The sequence below is a fragment of the Pelodiscus sinensis genome, chromosome 9, assembly GCF_052426305.1.
Source record: "Pelodiscus sinensis isolate ZL-2025 chromosome 9, ASM5242630v1, whole genome shotgun sequence".
Lineage (NCBI taxonomy): Eukaryota > Metazoa > Chordata > Testudines > Trionychidae > Pelodiscus > Pelodiscus sinensis.
In genome coordinates this window covers 9,129,284-9,145,279 of record NC_143060.1, presented here as the reverse complement: position 1 = coordinate 9,145,279, position 15,996 = coordinate 9,129,284, and the positions used below count along the sequence as shown (strand labels likewise).

The following is a 15,996-nucleotide window of genomic DNA, read 5'->3' as shown; positions in this document are numbered from 1 at the left end:
CTTGAAATAACCATGTCTTAACAGCGTCTGTCATTTCAAAATAGCGCCATAACATGAATATGCAAATGAAGCACAGGTTATTTAAATCCCAGCTTCATTTGCAGTTTTGAATGTCTTCATTTGCATCCCTCTCTTGAAAGAGGGTGCAAGTGTAGACATACCCCTAGTTAGGAAACATGTACAATGTTTAGTGTGTTGTTTGTTTTTCAGTCAATGGTAGCAACCTCAGCTGTTAGTGACTGGCTCTGTATTTGCAGGTTCCTCCACTATCTATTATAAGCACGATGACGGGGCATCTGCCCCGCACTAGCCCTTTAAGGGGTTAAAACCAGCCCTGGGGGGAGGGCTGGAAGGTTGGAGCCATGAAGCAAGCAGCTGCAGCAGATAGCTGCCAATTAGGGCCCAGCTGTGGGTAGCATTGGCAGATGGTTTAACCAAAAATACTGAACAACCCCCTCCCCTGCCCAAAAAAAACACCATGAAAAAAAGGGGGAGGAAAAAAAAGGGGGAGACCAAAGTTTTTGAGAAAATAAAAGGACCCCCGACAGCAGTTACAAAGCAAAAAAAAAAAAAAAAAAGCTCCTTTAAGAAGAGGGATCCAGCAGGGAATGGAGGGGGGTGGGGGTGGCAGGTGCCGGGCCCGGTTGCTGAGTGTGTCGTAGGGTTGCCATGTGTCTGGTATTTTTGCCTCCTGGCAGGCAAAAAAACCAAAAAAAAAACAAACAAAAAAAAAACCAGAAAATACCAAACATTTTAGGTGTCTGGTATTTTTTGAATTTTTTTTACCAGACAGGAGGGCTGTGTCTAGACTGGCAAGTTTTTCCGCAAAATCATCTGCTTTTGCGGAAAAACTTGCCAGCTGTCTACACTGGCCGCTTGAATTTCTGGAAAAGCACTGATGATCTCATGTAAGATCATCAGTGCTTTTCTGGAAATACTATGCTGCTCCCGTTTGGGAAAAAGTCTTTTTTCCGAAAGACTTTTGCGCAAAAGGGCCAGTGTAGACAGCACAGTACTGTTTTCCGCAAAAAAGCCCCTATCGCGAAAATGGTGATCGGGGCTTTTTTGCGGAAAACCGCGTCTAGATTGGCCACCGATGCTTTTCCGCAAAAAGTGCGTTTGCGGAAAAGCATCCTGCCAATCTAGACGTGCTTTTCGGAAAATCATGCCAGTGTAGACGTAGCCGAGGTGAAAATACCAGATTTTGCGGGTCAATACTGGACACCTGGGAACAGCTGTGGGCTGTATAAATAAGGGCTTCAGGAGGAAGAGACAGAGACTCACTCTTGCTCTGACTGGGAAGCAGGAGGGACCTGTCAGCTAAGAAAGCATGGAAGCTTCTTACTAGGACAGGGCAGTGCTGGGGAGCCCTGACCTGGCCTGGCCTGGCCTCACTCCCAGGCTACAGGGCGTGATGCAAGGCCTCAGAGTGCTAAGGCTGCGAGGAGACGGTCAGGATAGGCAAATACAGCAGGTCCGCCCTCTTGCCAATGATGAGGGGCCATTACAGACTGCAGTTTCCCCCTATGACAGGGGTTAGATGAAGACTGGCAGTGGGTCACTGAGCCAAGGTGGGCATAGAGAGATTGAGGTTCTCCAGTGGGGGAGGACTCCAGACTGTGGGGGCATTATGGTAGGGCAGTACCCTGGAAGGAAGGCACCAGAGTCTAGGGGAGATGGGGACCCTGACCTAGAAAGGTGGAGAATAATAGTAACACTGAATGAGACACCAGTCAGAAGGGGGCGCTCCAGCACTAAAAAAGCTAATTCCCTGAGTGACCAGCAGGAGGTGCTCCTGGTGGTGAGTTTCCTGCATTACAGCACATCTTTTATATTACTCCTTTTGTCATGAAGAGTCCCCAAAATCTTTGACTGATATATATAACCATAAAAGTGCAAATTTGTTTCGTGGGGAGGCAGCAATAATATATTGTCAACTCCATACGTTCTAAAGTTATGATTTAAGAACCATGAAGTTTTTTAAAAGGGGTTATTTTTATTTGCTTCTTTCCCCCTCCCCTGCCTTTTTATTTTTTGAGCTTTATGGCACACTTAGGTCACATTTGCAATGTTTCCCTGTTGCTGTGAAAGGTGACAGTTTCTTTTCTTTACACAAAACTCACAGATTTTTTTTTAAAGTCTCATGACTTCGGGAGCTGGAATTTTAAGGAAAGCACCACCTATTATAAGATGCATGACAACTGATGATACCGGCAGCTAGCTTGTGGACAGCAGGCTACACAACAATTGTAGGAGCAGAGGGAAATTTGGTTTAAAGCATCTGGCCAAATCCTCACTGTTACCAAAATATTATGGGATATTTAATGTCCATGCAGTGTGAGATCTCAGATTTAAAAATCGTATCTAAAAACATCTCCATTTAATGCCATTGCACAGTGTCCAAATCTGTATCTTCGGTGGCTGAAGGGTTGAAGTATTTGTTAGATTTTTATTAATCATTTAGGGCATGGCTACACTGCAATATAAACCCACGGTTGGTGGAACTGACCCGTATGAAGGCATTCAGGGTTTGAACATTGAGATTGTGAGCCCTATGTTATGACATTTCTTGCCTATGCTATAACCAAGGGCTCTGATGCCCACACTACAGTGCACAGACCTTAGTCAAAGGAACCATATTCTAGAGTCCCTAGCATGCACCTTTCCCCCAAAATGTGCTGCTTCATTCCTAGGACCCCGGTGTCCTGTAGAGGTACGTCTAGACTACAAGCCTCTTTTGAAAGAGTCTTTTTTGAAAGACTCTTTCAAAAAAGCCTCTTTCGAAAAAGAGCATCTAGATTACAACTACTTCTTTTGAAAAAGCGAGCAGCTATTTCGAAAGAGAGCACTCAGGCAGACTGGGTGCTCTCTTTCGAAAAAGTCCTGTTTGCATTCAAGAATGCCTTTTTTCAAAAGAGCACTTTCAAAAAAAGGCATTCTTCCTCATAAAATGAGGTTTACCAGGGTTGAAAAAACTGCTGCGTTCTTTCTATTTAATTTCGAAAGAACGTGGCGGCAGTCTAGATGCAGGGGAAGTTTTTTTTTTCAAAAAAGGCCACTTTTAAAAAAACAACCCTGTAGTCTAGACACACTCTAGGAAAGCTATACTGCCCACCCAGCATGATAAAGGAAGTCTGAAGCAACTTGCTTTGTGAAAGCAGATTGCTTTCCAACGCTCTGACAGTGCGCTTGAGATTGGCACTTAGAAGCAAATGGGCTTACACTGGCTTGAGCTGCTCCCTTTTTCAATGGAGTAGATGGTTAGGACAGAGAGGATTAAGGAAGTTGTCCCATGGAATACTAGGATACTTCCAGCTGACTGCTGGGCCCAAATCAAGCGGGACTGCATCTACACTACAGAGCAACAGGGCTTGGACCCTGGGTCCCAGTTTGAGCATAGATCTTCCTGCTCTGCAGGGTCTTTAGCAAGAGGGGTTAGGCTTGGACTTGACTTGAGGCCAGGCTGCAGCACAGGCTTATGTTGCAATGTAAGACATACCCAGTGTTCCTGGTTGCCTAACTGGTTCACGCTGAAACTTGGACCATACTGTTAGCAATTGTACTCTTGCCTGTAAAGACTAGTATTATAGTTGGGGCTGCTTGCGCCTCCTCTTATTAAAGTTGCCCAACACCTCCCGTAATAAGATCTTGTTTTCTGTTGCTTATAACTTTGTGGAAATGTAACTATTTGGGCAGAAGTTTTTCAAGCCGACTGTCTGCCTTAGGCTCAACTTATTTGGAAAATTTCAGCCAGAATGATTTAGCCATTTTAGAGAAAGGGACTTGAGAAAAACATTGTTTTGCTTGTGCTTAAAAAAATCTGTCTCTCTGTTCTGTGAATCAGCTCCAAAGTTCATGGAATAGACACCTGAAATTTGGCAGAGGGGTGGGTGGTTAGCAATTTGCCTTTTGCCTCAGGAAAATCTGGCTACAGTATAAGTCTTTGAAAAGTAGCAATTTTCACATGCTGAACAGGGACTTAGTTTAGTAGCTAACATCTCAGAAGATGCTGAGCATACTCAAGCTGACCAGACTACACAGGGGCTATCCACACAGAGAAACAGACTTCAGGAGTGAAGCCAGATTGTTCTATTAATGACCACTCCTTGGTGCTCTGGGAGCTGGACAGGGGGCGGGGGGCGGGGGGGGGGGGGGGAGGCTAGACACTGTAATTGAAGTAGAGAGACCCTTTCTAAGGCTCTTAATGATCCCTCTGTTGACAGCCAGGCAACTCGGAGAAGCCAGCCCTCTGATTCATTTCCACTTTATACTCGTCAAACAAGGCACCATCACTTGAATATTTAGCACTCACATAGTAAGCAAGCAAGTCTGTTCCTTTTCCTCCCCATTTCTGAGAGGAGATTTGAGATTCTCTAACTAGGTCACCACATCACACTTAGTGTTCCCCTGAAACAGTGCACACTGCGATTCCACCCACCACCCTGCACTTCCACCCACCCGCACATACACAGACTTGGTGATCAAAGAGTCACACTGTACTTAGAGGACAGATTGAAACAACTCACATTGTTTCTAACAGTAAAAGAGAGAACAAAGAACGGACACATTTGAGAAAGAGAACACAGAGTGTGTCCTATAGCAAACTGCTTCTTCGCCCCTCCTCCTCCACCCCAAAAGAGGCAGCAGCCTATGCAGTTGTTCTTCAGTCTATCAGAGAAAGGTCTAACATGATCCAATGGTTGGAAATCAAAGCTATACAAATTCAAACTGGGAAATAAGATGTGCATTTCTGACAGTGAGGACAATCACTCATTGGAACCAAGGATCTTGGGGATTTTCCATCACCTGAATTAAAATTAAGATCGTATGTTTGCGTAAAAGACATGCTGTAGGAATTGTTGTGAGGAAGATCTATGGTTTGAGCTCAGAGTAGATGACCACAATGGTTCCAGCTGGCCTTTGAATCTGTTAATCACTATATGAAACTGTGGCACGGTCCTTGCTCAGGCCCCTCATCCTGGGACACCTTCTTTGGTCACAAATCAACCAGAGACCCTTTCTGGTGCAGTTACCCGTGCCTTTTATTTTCAGTGCCATTCCCACCACCTTCTATTTACAGAGCTTTTCTTCACAGCAAACTCAGCCAGCCTTTCCTCATGCCTTGGGCGCACACTCTGCCACACCCTAGCTTCTGGCTCCTCCCCTCTAACTTCATCTCTGGCTGCCTTATCTAGCCCTCTGGCTAATGAGGCCCACAGCTGCTTCCATCAGCCCTTCAGGCCTGAGCTTCCTCAGCTGGCTGTAATTGGCCTTTTCAGCCAGGCTGTACAGGCAGAGCTCTGGCTTAGCCAGCAGCCTGTCACTAAACCTATTGAGACTGCTATTAGTTAATGGTCTTCTCAGCCATGATATTATATATTGGGAGACCAGAATAATTCCTCAGGACTTTGTAAACTTATTTGCATCTGATATTGTCATGTCAGTTGCCAGTCTCTTTGTAAGCATCCTCTATTACTGTAGGGCCATGTCTATATTTACTGATGGATGGATGCTCTAAAGGTGGATCTTCTGGCATTCGATTTAGTGGGTCTAGTGTAGACATGCAGGTTGAACACAGAGGGCCTCTCCAGTCAGTGCTTGTATTCCTTGCAGTTACAAGGAGTAAGGGAAGCCAATGGGAGTGTTTGCTCCCATTGGCCTCTTGTGTAAATGCTGCCAAGCTCAGCTTAAGGTAAGCCGAATACAGTTACATAGTCTATGTATCTGCAGTTGTGTATCCTAAACTGACCTTCCAGGTCTAGTGTAGACCTGGCCTCAGTGTTTGTTTATGCTCTGAAGCAAGTTGAGTATTGAAATTGCACTATTCATGAAATATCACTCATCATTATCCCTTAAAAGTAATAAAAATCTCACAGAGTAACGACAAGGTAGCTAGAACAAAAGCAAGTCTATGTGGATAATGTATACCGAGTCTTTTTTCTTTTTACAATTTATTAATAAAGAACATCAGTAAGGACAAAAATCACACCAGCAGCCTATTCTACTTCTGCAAATGTTTGCTTACTGTATCACTAACTTTTATTGCAGTACTTCATTTCAAGAGATGTTTGCGTAGCTTATTGAGCAAGCTGTGTATTTTTCTAGTTAAAATGTGTATATTGTAGTTACATTTTTTACACACTGCACTAACTAGGCTACGTAGACTGATAAAATGATCACTGGGAATCGTAGGCTGATTCAGCTGCATATTTTAATGCTTCTGATTTTTGTATTTCATTAATTCAGCATCATACTTTGATAAAGTTTGGTTCTGTCCTGGCTGAATTTTAGATTCTGCCGATCTAGCTCTCTGCTGTACTGAAAGGATTGAACACATTGTTAACTGCTAATGGTACTGTGAACATTAGTGGTTGAAATTTTATACTCTGTACTGTTTGGTTAAATGAGCTGCATATTACTGTTTTTATATACATTGCTTATCCAGTTGTGTACATTTGCTCAACTCATTATACAAAATAGGCTTGATTGGAATAAGAACATTCTCTACCAGCTGTCTGCTATGAGTCAGTTAGTAAGTAAAAAAATTAGCAACTTTTCTTTTTCCAACAGAAAAAGCATGATTGTTTCCAAAGTACAAAGCAATTGGTTTGCTGAACTTGTTTGTTTCACTTACTCCGTGCAGACATATACATCAGTTTGTTGCAACTTGATTTGCTTTTACCAATATAAACAGAGCTATATAACAAATAAAAACACCTCACAGACAAATAAACTGAAATGCTCGTTTGTATATTATCAAATTCACCAAGTACTTGTAAAGGATTGAACATATTTGTGTAAGAACTCAGTGCTTTATAGTCTAAGTGGTAGAGGGAAAGAATAAATAGAACTTTCACAAGATGGACAATGCAGCTAATAAAAAAAATCAACCTGAATACTAGAAATGGAAAATATAAAAATTAACAAATTATATACGTAGCATAGTAAGCAAATTATGAAAATGGGGTCATATAATAATCCATAAAAAGCATCTCAATGAGCAGAGTATATGGTATACAGTCAATTAGATATGTGGCTTGATCAATAATACTCATGCCAACCCCTTCCCTCATCCCCTCAACCAGCTGCAGTAGAAGCATGCATCTCAAAGAGAGACCTTCCACTCCAAAGTGCTGGGGAGTTATGCCAGCCCAAGATTAGTGGTTTCTATGATATGTGAGGTGCCAGTTGATCACCATCCTCTTTATGGCTGCCATTAGCGTGTTTTAAACTGTTATCAGGTCCCTCTCAGAATTCTTCCCTCAAGATTAAATGTATCCTTTTTTAACCTTTTCTCACAGGTCAGGGCTTCTAAACCTTTCATCAGTTTTGTTGCTTTCCTCTGGACTCTCGCCAGGTTGTCCACATCATTCTTTGTGTGGCGCCAAGTACTGGACACAGCACTCCACTCACAACAAGCGAGGGCACAGCAGGGGGGCTGACATCTTGTGTGGACCCCTGGGCAAGGTGGAGGGGGGTCTGACTCTGCAGTTCTACAAAGGGCAGGGCTTCAGGTGGAAGGGGCAAGGTAGGGGGCAACCAGCTGTCTGTACCCCCTGGAGCACGGCAGGCCCACCCCCTGCCCTCAGAGCCATATGGAGCACATGGCACAGTGCTCCAGCAGTGGTTTAAAGAGCCCAGGGCATCTAGGAGCCCCAGACCTCTTTGAATCACCAGGCCCTGGGGCAACGACCCCTTTGTCCCTCCCGTCAGCAGGCGTGGGTTTCAGTTGTAGCAGGACAATTTAGCTCCATGAGAATATTCTATGTTTTTAATGACTCCAGAAAGTTCACATAGCTCAGAATGATGTAGCCTTTTTTCACAAAGGCATCACATCTTGTTTTGAATTTGTGATCCACTGTGATCTCCAGATCCTTTTCAGCTGTACTGACAAGTAGCCAATTATTGCCCATTGTACGGCGCTACATTCAGGGTACATCTAAACTACAGCCCTTTTTCGATAAAGGGATGTAAATTAGATTTGTTGAAATTGTAAATGAAGCCAGGATTTGAATTTCCCACGCTTCATTTACATAATGGAGGCTGCGGCTTTTTTTTTTTTGGAAAAGCCACCTTTAGAAAAAAAGCTGCGGTTAAGACGGAGCATTTTTGACAGAAATGCCCCCTTTTGAAAGATCCTGTAAAGGATTACAGGTTTATAAGATCTTTCAAAAGGGGGCATTTCTGTCGAAAATGCCCCGTCTTAACCACGGCTTTTTTTCGAAAAGTGGCTTTTCGAAAAAAAGCTGCAGCTGCCTTTATGTAAATGAAGTGCAGGAAATTCAAATCCCAGCTTCATTTACAATGTTGATACATCTAATTTACATCCCTTTATTGAAAAAGGGATGCAGTTTAGATGTACCCTCAGTGTTTTCTTTCTCAGTGAAGTACTTTGCACTTGTCTTTATTTAATTTCCTCTGTGAAACCTCATCAACTTTATGTGTTTGTACAGACAGAAAACGAGAGCTATCTACAGAACAGATTGTAGTTTATAGCTACTATAACTGAGGTGTTTTTCCTCTTTTTCAGAGGGTAATTTTCAACATTGTCAACTTCAGTAAAACAAAAAGCCTCTATCGTGATGGAATGGCTCCTATGGTAAAATCCACAAGCAGACCAAAATGGTAAGTTATCATTCTAAAATTCTGCTAATAGGAGAAGATTTTTGTTTTGTTTGGCACTTGTCTTAGTTCAGATGCAGCATCGAATATCTGTAAAGTAATTCTTTTTATCTAATGCCATTAGTAATGATTTGATTACATACAGTACTGTATGGACCATATAAAAATGCACATATAAATACTGTGAAATATATGCTGTAGTACTAGTAGCTAGGAGGTTGACCTAGCATGGATTCCAGAATCAGGCCTTGAGGGTATGTCTACACTACACGCTTATTTCGAAGTAAGCTATTCTGGAAGAAATACTCTGAAATAGCTTATTTTGAAATAGCACGTCTACACTACAGGGAAGCCTCAAAATTAGTCCAAGGCAGGCTTCCCTAACGTGGAAACCCTATCTCGATTTAGAGTCCCAGGAGGCACTGGGAAGTAATTATTTTGAATGACCTTGGGGAGGAGCTATTTTGAAATAGCTGAAGTGGAGTGTCCACACAAGTGCTATTCCGAAATAGATATTTTGGAATAGGGATTATTCCTTGTTGAATGAGTTTACAGAACTCGGAATAAGCCATCTGTTATTTTGAATTTATTTTGAAATAGCAGAATTGCTGTGTAGAGACTCGCATTGTTGTTTTGGAGTAATGGCTGCTGTTCTGAAATAACACTGCTGTGTAGACGCACCCTGAGAGAAGAGTAGTTTTCTTACTTATTCATTCAGAGCTAGATTCTGGTAAGCTCTGCAAAAACATCTCAAGTTATGTAGATCTGTTGCTCTCTTCATGCCTGTGTGTTGGGGGCATCCAGACACCTGCCATCTGCAGTCTGTGAGAACAAAATGGTGGCAGTTTTTAGTATTACAGGCAGTACTAGGTGCCCCACAGAGTGGAAAATTTTTGCCTCCATCTCCTTCTGCAGTATCCGGCAGTTCAAATGTGGAACTGGTGAAGGAGGGAGATGCGTGGTACAGCCTGTGGAAATGTGTTATGGTGATTACTCTCCATCCAGATGCTCTTCCATCAAGTATTCTGCCTGCTGTGTCCTAGACAGGCATAAAGTCTCTACATATTGCTGGTGATGTGGTGTTGCCAAAGAAGCATGTCTGGGTGAAATGCTGGTCCGGTGGACTTCGGAGAGGATAGGATTTCACCCTCAGTGTCTAATTAAGAGACACCTCTCCCAAATCTACCATGATGAAGCCTATACAGATAATCTAAGCTCTGAGAAGCAGTTATTGGCCTGGCATGTGATGGTGCTCTGAAATACGGATTAATTTGTATTGGCATTAGCCCTAATAGTTCAGCTAAGTGAGAAGTTTTTACAGTTATTACTCCTAATTCAAAACAAATGTTTGAGTGGTTTGCATGAGCAAGTCCTCTGATTCTTCTACGTTTACTTACAATTCTTAAATATGTGAACTGTTAAAGATTTCCATCTCCATAAATTTTAGTTATTGTTGCCATAAGAATCAGTCTTCTAGAAAAGTTTTCATTTTAATCACCTGAGATGATAATTTTGCTTAAATTAGTTTTCTCTTCTCCAGATGAGCTTACAGTCTATTTTACCATGTGTTTGAGCAGCTCCTACTGAGATGTAGTCAGTGGTACTGCAATACATATGTAATAATAATGTGGCATGTAGCTATAGTGTGCTTGCTATTTTATCCCCAAAGAATCTTATTTTGATTCCTGACCAAATCGAAGTGGTTTTCTCATCTTTCAAAACTTTTCTCTTTTCTAAGCCTAGTACTTTAAACTAATTATTTTTAGTGTGTTAATTTCTGCCTTAAATCAGTGGTTGCTTTACTATCTAAATTATTCCTTATTTTGGTTTCAAATTAAAATGTAAATCTTTTAAAATAATACAAAAACCAATGGAAAATAGGTTCCTTCTAAAAGCGTGTAGACTCCCTTCATTATTTCTGAAAACATGTTTCTCCTGCATTTTCCAATTATCTATTTATTTATGTGTTTTATATATATTGGAATGTGTGTGTGTGGGGGGGGGGGAGATTTGCTCTCATGAGAAGTAAGAGATAAATATCACTGTCTGGAGCCAGGCACAGAGCAGGCTGCACGTTCTATCCAGCTTTCTCCTGCAGTGCTGTTGCTGTTTCAGAGATCCTAGCTATGATGTAAGAAGCTATTTATAATAGACAAAACAATGAAATAATTGTATTTGTAAAATATCCCATTAAAAATAAATAATTAGTTTCTGATAGTCTGAAAATATGTTGTATTTTGAAGAAGCACAGCAATTCGTACTCTTCCCAGGCTCTTTTATGGGTCTTCTCTCCTCTGTTAGGTTTACTATATGTTAATGGGAATTATGTGCACACCAGTGGAGGAAACGCACCATTTAGACTTTGGTGTACAGCATGCTCTTTATTATAGCTGTGTGTTTTCCTTTGAGATGGTTTTTGAAATGTTTTTACAGCCATCTCTTTATCAGTTTCCATGGTATTCTTGTGAAACCTCTATAAATTATTTTCCACGTGTTCATTTTGTTGAAGCAGGTTGTACTAGTACTTACAGTTGCTTACACAGCTTCCAGGTTGCTCTGGTTCTTTAATATGAATGGGGTTATCTCCAGTCCTATTCATTCCATGCTGTTTGCTGCTTGGTATAATTATTGTGAGGTTAATAAGAGGTGTTGGATCACTGGGGCTCTGCAAAGGGTCACATGACCATAGACTCTAGGACTTCTTCCACCTTGGTTTATGATTTAAATTGTTTTCAGAGTCAGCATTTAACAGACATGATGCAGGTGACTAGATTAGACAGAAAAGGTTAGAAAAGAAGCTATGAAACACTGCAGATTTCTTAAAATAAGATAAAGTAAAATTTCTAGAAGCAAACTTCTAGTTATTTGCTAACATACAATTTGCTATTAAACCTACCAAATGTAATATACTCAGTATGTATTAAGCAAACTCATCTTCATTGTGACTATGTGGGTGGATTCCAATGCAGTGGAATGTATGCTCCAAACCAAAATTCTCTCCAAATTCACTTGGTCAGAAATTAACAACTGAAGCAACAAGGAAGCACAAACTTAATTACTTGTGCTTTCTGCATTTTTGCAAGTTTTAGTTGGAGACAGTAGAAGGGTATGTTTTCCTTATATTGAAGAGATGCATGCATATAACTCCCCGTTAAGAACTGAAGTTATGAGTTAAATGGGAATTGGAGTTAGGGAAGAGAGTTTCCAACTAATTTAAATGAGAAACTTAATGTTGCATCCAGAACAGAATTTGGCTTTGTATAAACTGTCCAGATAGCACCAGATAGCATCAACAGAAATGTCTCCAGAATCTTGATATTTTTTTTCTGAATGTGGTGATGTGAACATGGTTTCAAGCCTCTCAATGCCTTTGGAGTTTGATTCTTGACTGGAACAAGTCAGTGCCAAAAACTCTACAAAGACTGAGTGTCAAACACAGCTCAACATTTTTTACCAGTATTCTCTTGTCCTATGTGTGGGGCAAGATCTTTAAATGGAGTCAGCATCAAGTTTTGGTTAAGCATTACTGATGTAAATGCAGAATCTCACTGCCATCACTGTACTCACTGTTACACACATATTTTTAGTACAACATACCTTTTTGAATTCAGGTCAAACATTCCTACTAATGAGCTCTTTGTAGCTCAAAAACTTACCTTTCACCAACAGAGATTAGTTCAAGAGACGATATTACTTCACCCATCTTGCCTTCCTATTTAAAACAAGGCAGCAAAGTGCTGAAGAATAAAAAAAAAGCGGATGTCATGGAGAAGACTTTTTTTAAAAAAATGCCCCAAACAGAAAAGTACAGTAGATACGGATAAAAACATCTTTTTTGCAGACTACTTCTGAGTACAATCTTCAAATTATTCATGGCAGGGACTGAATTTTAGAACACGAAATATTTGGAAAGTAAACGTAGGTTACTTTCTGGTGGTTTCCCTTCCTCCATAATATATTAATATTCAATTGTTTTCTGTCAGTTACATCAGTCAGATTTCATTGCATTGAATCACTACTTATGTGGAGAAACTCAGCATCATATCATATCAGTTTGCATCAGTCACATTTCATGGCAAATTGAACTTGATGAAAGTTAAGATTGTTATTCAAGACAATGGGATACAAAGTGACATGTCAAATAAGATTGCTCAAGATGATTTGGTAATTCATAAATGTTGAGGTAAGATATTAGTACTATGGCTCTTTCTTGGCAATTACTATTGCAATTATCTAACCCCCACCTTACACAAAGGATAGTGGGAAGATGTTATTCTCTGTGTGTATGTGTGTGTGTTTTAAGGTCCACCACTTCTATAATATCATTCTCTTCACTCGTTTGTTTTAAACTTCAGCCTCATTTTGTTGTTACTTGTGATTTCATGCTATACTCCCTGGCCTTAAAAGCTATTAGTGAACTTCATTGCAGGAACAGCAATGGAATTTCACTTACTCACTGATCTACTGTACCATTATATCGACTCCAGAAAGTTTTACAACTTTCTCAAAGTGAAATAAAAGAGTGACGTGTTCAGGAGACAGCAGATTTTCTAAATGATGAAATGAGCAAATATTCCCTGTGGGCTGGAAATAGCTATAACTCTTGATTATTCAGCATATCATTGTCTCATTGGGAACATTAGTATTTCAAATTGCACTAATCTTTTGAAAGTAGTAACTGGCCACTCATCACCTTAGGTATTTCAACAGGGTAATATGCAAAATTCTAATTAGTATTTATCGAATAGCAACTCCTCCCAGTTGAATAACAGCTATAACTGGCAAATATCTGTTTGATGCCTGCTTAAGTCTTTAGACGACAGACACTATATTTTGTTCTGCATTTTCAATGAGCAGAGAGTGCTAGGTAAAGTCCTCAGAATTAAGGGATAAAGGATAATAAGCAGCTTGGTTCTTGAATGAATGAACTACAGGGTTAAAAGCTGTTCTTCACTTGTGATGCAATATTTCAGCGCACATTTGTTTGTAAAACATGATACCTACCAAAATACTATGGAGCCATGACTAAAAATGAGAAAATGTATGTTTCTGTTTATAATGTCAGATTTCCAGTGTCTTTGTGGCAATAGTGTCACTAATTTTCCTCTTTTACCTCATTGAACATAATGAGCTTTAAATGGATAGTTGGCTTTCTAGTCAAGCAGATTGCCATCTCTGAGTTTCCTGCACTCAGAGGGTTACTGGAAAAGAGAAATGCTACAGAAGCCATGTATTTGCATGCATTAGAGCCGGGTAATCTGTAGGTATCCCGTAAATTGTATTTTCCTCATGAGACATTTTGACACAACTAGAGAAAGCAGTGTAAATTTTATGAACAGTACTCCTGTACTGGGGCAACAGTGTTATAAAAGATTCTAAATTTGTAACACTTGTTTATCATGTAAAATTTCCTGAACATGTACAGTTCAATGCTACAACAACTACCATGTCTCGTCTATCATGCTGTTAATAACTCTCAATGTTATTTTTTTAGCAGCAGCTTTTTTCGCATGTACTTATATATCCTTAGCTATGACATAATCCCTTTGTGAAACGGACTGTTAACTGTAGAGAAACAGATGAGAAATACAGTACCAAAAATATATCTCGATAATCTATAAAATGCGCAGATTGTAAAATGTATAGAGGCTAGGTTTAATGATTGTATAATCTGAATTTAGGTAAAGAAGATTAACCAGCTTTTATTGTCGACTTGCTTCTTTGGAATGTTTTAGAAAACTTTTCCTACTAACAGGAAGCTGCTGTTTGTATGCTTTTTTGTTTTTGTTTTTGTTGGGGGGGGCTAATGCAATGTTTGCTTGTCTCTGTGTTCTGAGGTATTTGGCAATAAAGCACACCGAGTATCAATAATCTCTAATGTGTTAGAGAAAACAGGAAAAAAGGGTTGAGAAGGACAAACGTCCCCTGGACAAAGGTCACAAGCAACTATCAAAAATATAGAGAGAGTTCATAGATTAAATGGAGCTGCATTTATATCTTTTACACATTCTGCATTATACTGTGAATAACGGGGTTATTTTTAGCACCAAGGTATCTGCTTGAAAGGAAAAGATGGTGATTTTGATCTTTTAGAATGTGGAGTGCATTTGAGAGGATATAAATCATCATAAATGTGGCTCTAAGAACCCAGCACTTGTTTGTGAAAAGTACTGTTTATGTGGTTTTTATGTGGTTGTGTCTTACATTATTAAGAGTGGGATGTCATATGTTTGGTAATTTCACCTTTCACAGCAATAAGTGCGGCTACATCTCCACAACAGAGGTATCCTAAAATAACTATTCCGTGTCTTAAGAGCAAGCCCGTTATATCGAAATATAATGGGCTCACTATTCCAATGTCCCTGTAAACCTCATTTCATGAGGGATAAGGGACATTTTGGAATAGCACCTTGTTTTGAAGTAACATTGAAATAAGCTACAAAATTTGTGTAGCGCAATTTGCGTAGCTGATTTCGAGGTAAGGGTGCTATGAAGACACAGCATGAAAGATTAATAAATCAAATCCTGCTTAAAGCAGGTATGCACTGAGTCTAAAATTAACTGGTTTGTTGTACCTTTGACAAATGTGGATACTTTTGGGAAAGCAAGCAAGCAATATTCGCTGAATGGATACTTTACTGCAAATTTAAGATGCACAGAATTAGTTAAAAAAAACTAATAAATTAGAGGGGAATTAAATTGTAGGGCCAAAAGAGAAAATAAGAAAGATGAAATATTTATATTGAGCTCTTCAAGGTCACCACTAAAATGATCATTAAAGAAATCTGGCTACATGTGTGTATATAATATACCAATAATATTATTATAACCCTTCTGGCAAGGGATGCTAACAGCAACCAGATCTTGGTTCAATATCTCTTTCAACGATACAACACAGAACCGGCTCAAGCTCTCACCCAGTAATCTGGGAAAATTACACATCACCCCTGGGTACCTCTGAGAGGTAGTACATCCCCACTCACAAGCACAGGGTGAATGTAGAAGAGAAATGTTAGTGAAAAGAGGGATGTCACTTCACATAAATTAGGGAAAATGCCACAAGCACTATTCATGATCATAAAACTGTGAGCAGGACACCCACCCCACTATGTGTGGGACAGTGCTTTTCTGCTTTGGCTACATCTAGACTACAAGCTTTTGTCAACAGAAGTTTTGTTGACAGATACTGTCAACTAAGCTCCTGTCGACAAAGAGCGTCTAGACTTACATCCAGTTCTGTTGACAAATCAAGCCGCTTTATCGACATGAGAGTGTAGACGCAAAGGACAGTGTAGATGCAATAACAGGCATTATTCCTCGTAGAATGAGGTTTACAGCCATCAGCAAAACTGCTGAGTTCTGTCGACATTATGT

At 40.1% G+C, this 15,996-nt stretch overlaps 1 protein-coding gene across 1 annotated transcript in view; it reads left to right on the top strand.

The window, feature by feature from the left end:
* Positions 1 to 15,996, top strand: part of BEND5 (BEN domain containing 5) — a 981,719-nt gene that overhangs the window by 449,073 nt on the left and 516,650 nt on the right. The window contains exon 4 of the mRNA XM_089780410.1: positions 8,531 to 8,625. Coding sequence (XP_089636536.1) covers positions 8,531 to 8,625 — 95 coding nt within the window. The remainder of the gene's footprint in view (positions 1 to 8,530; positions 8,626 to 15,996) is intronic.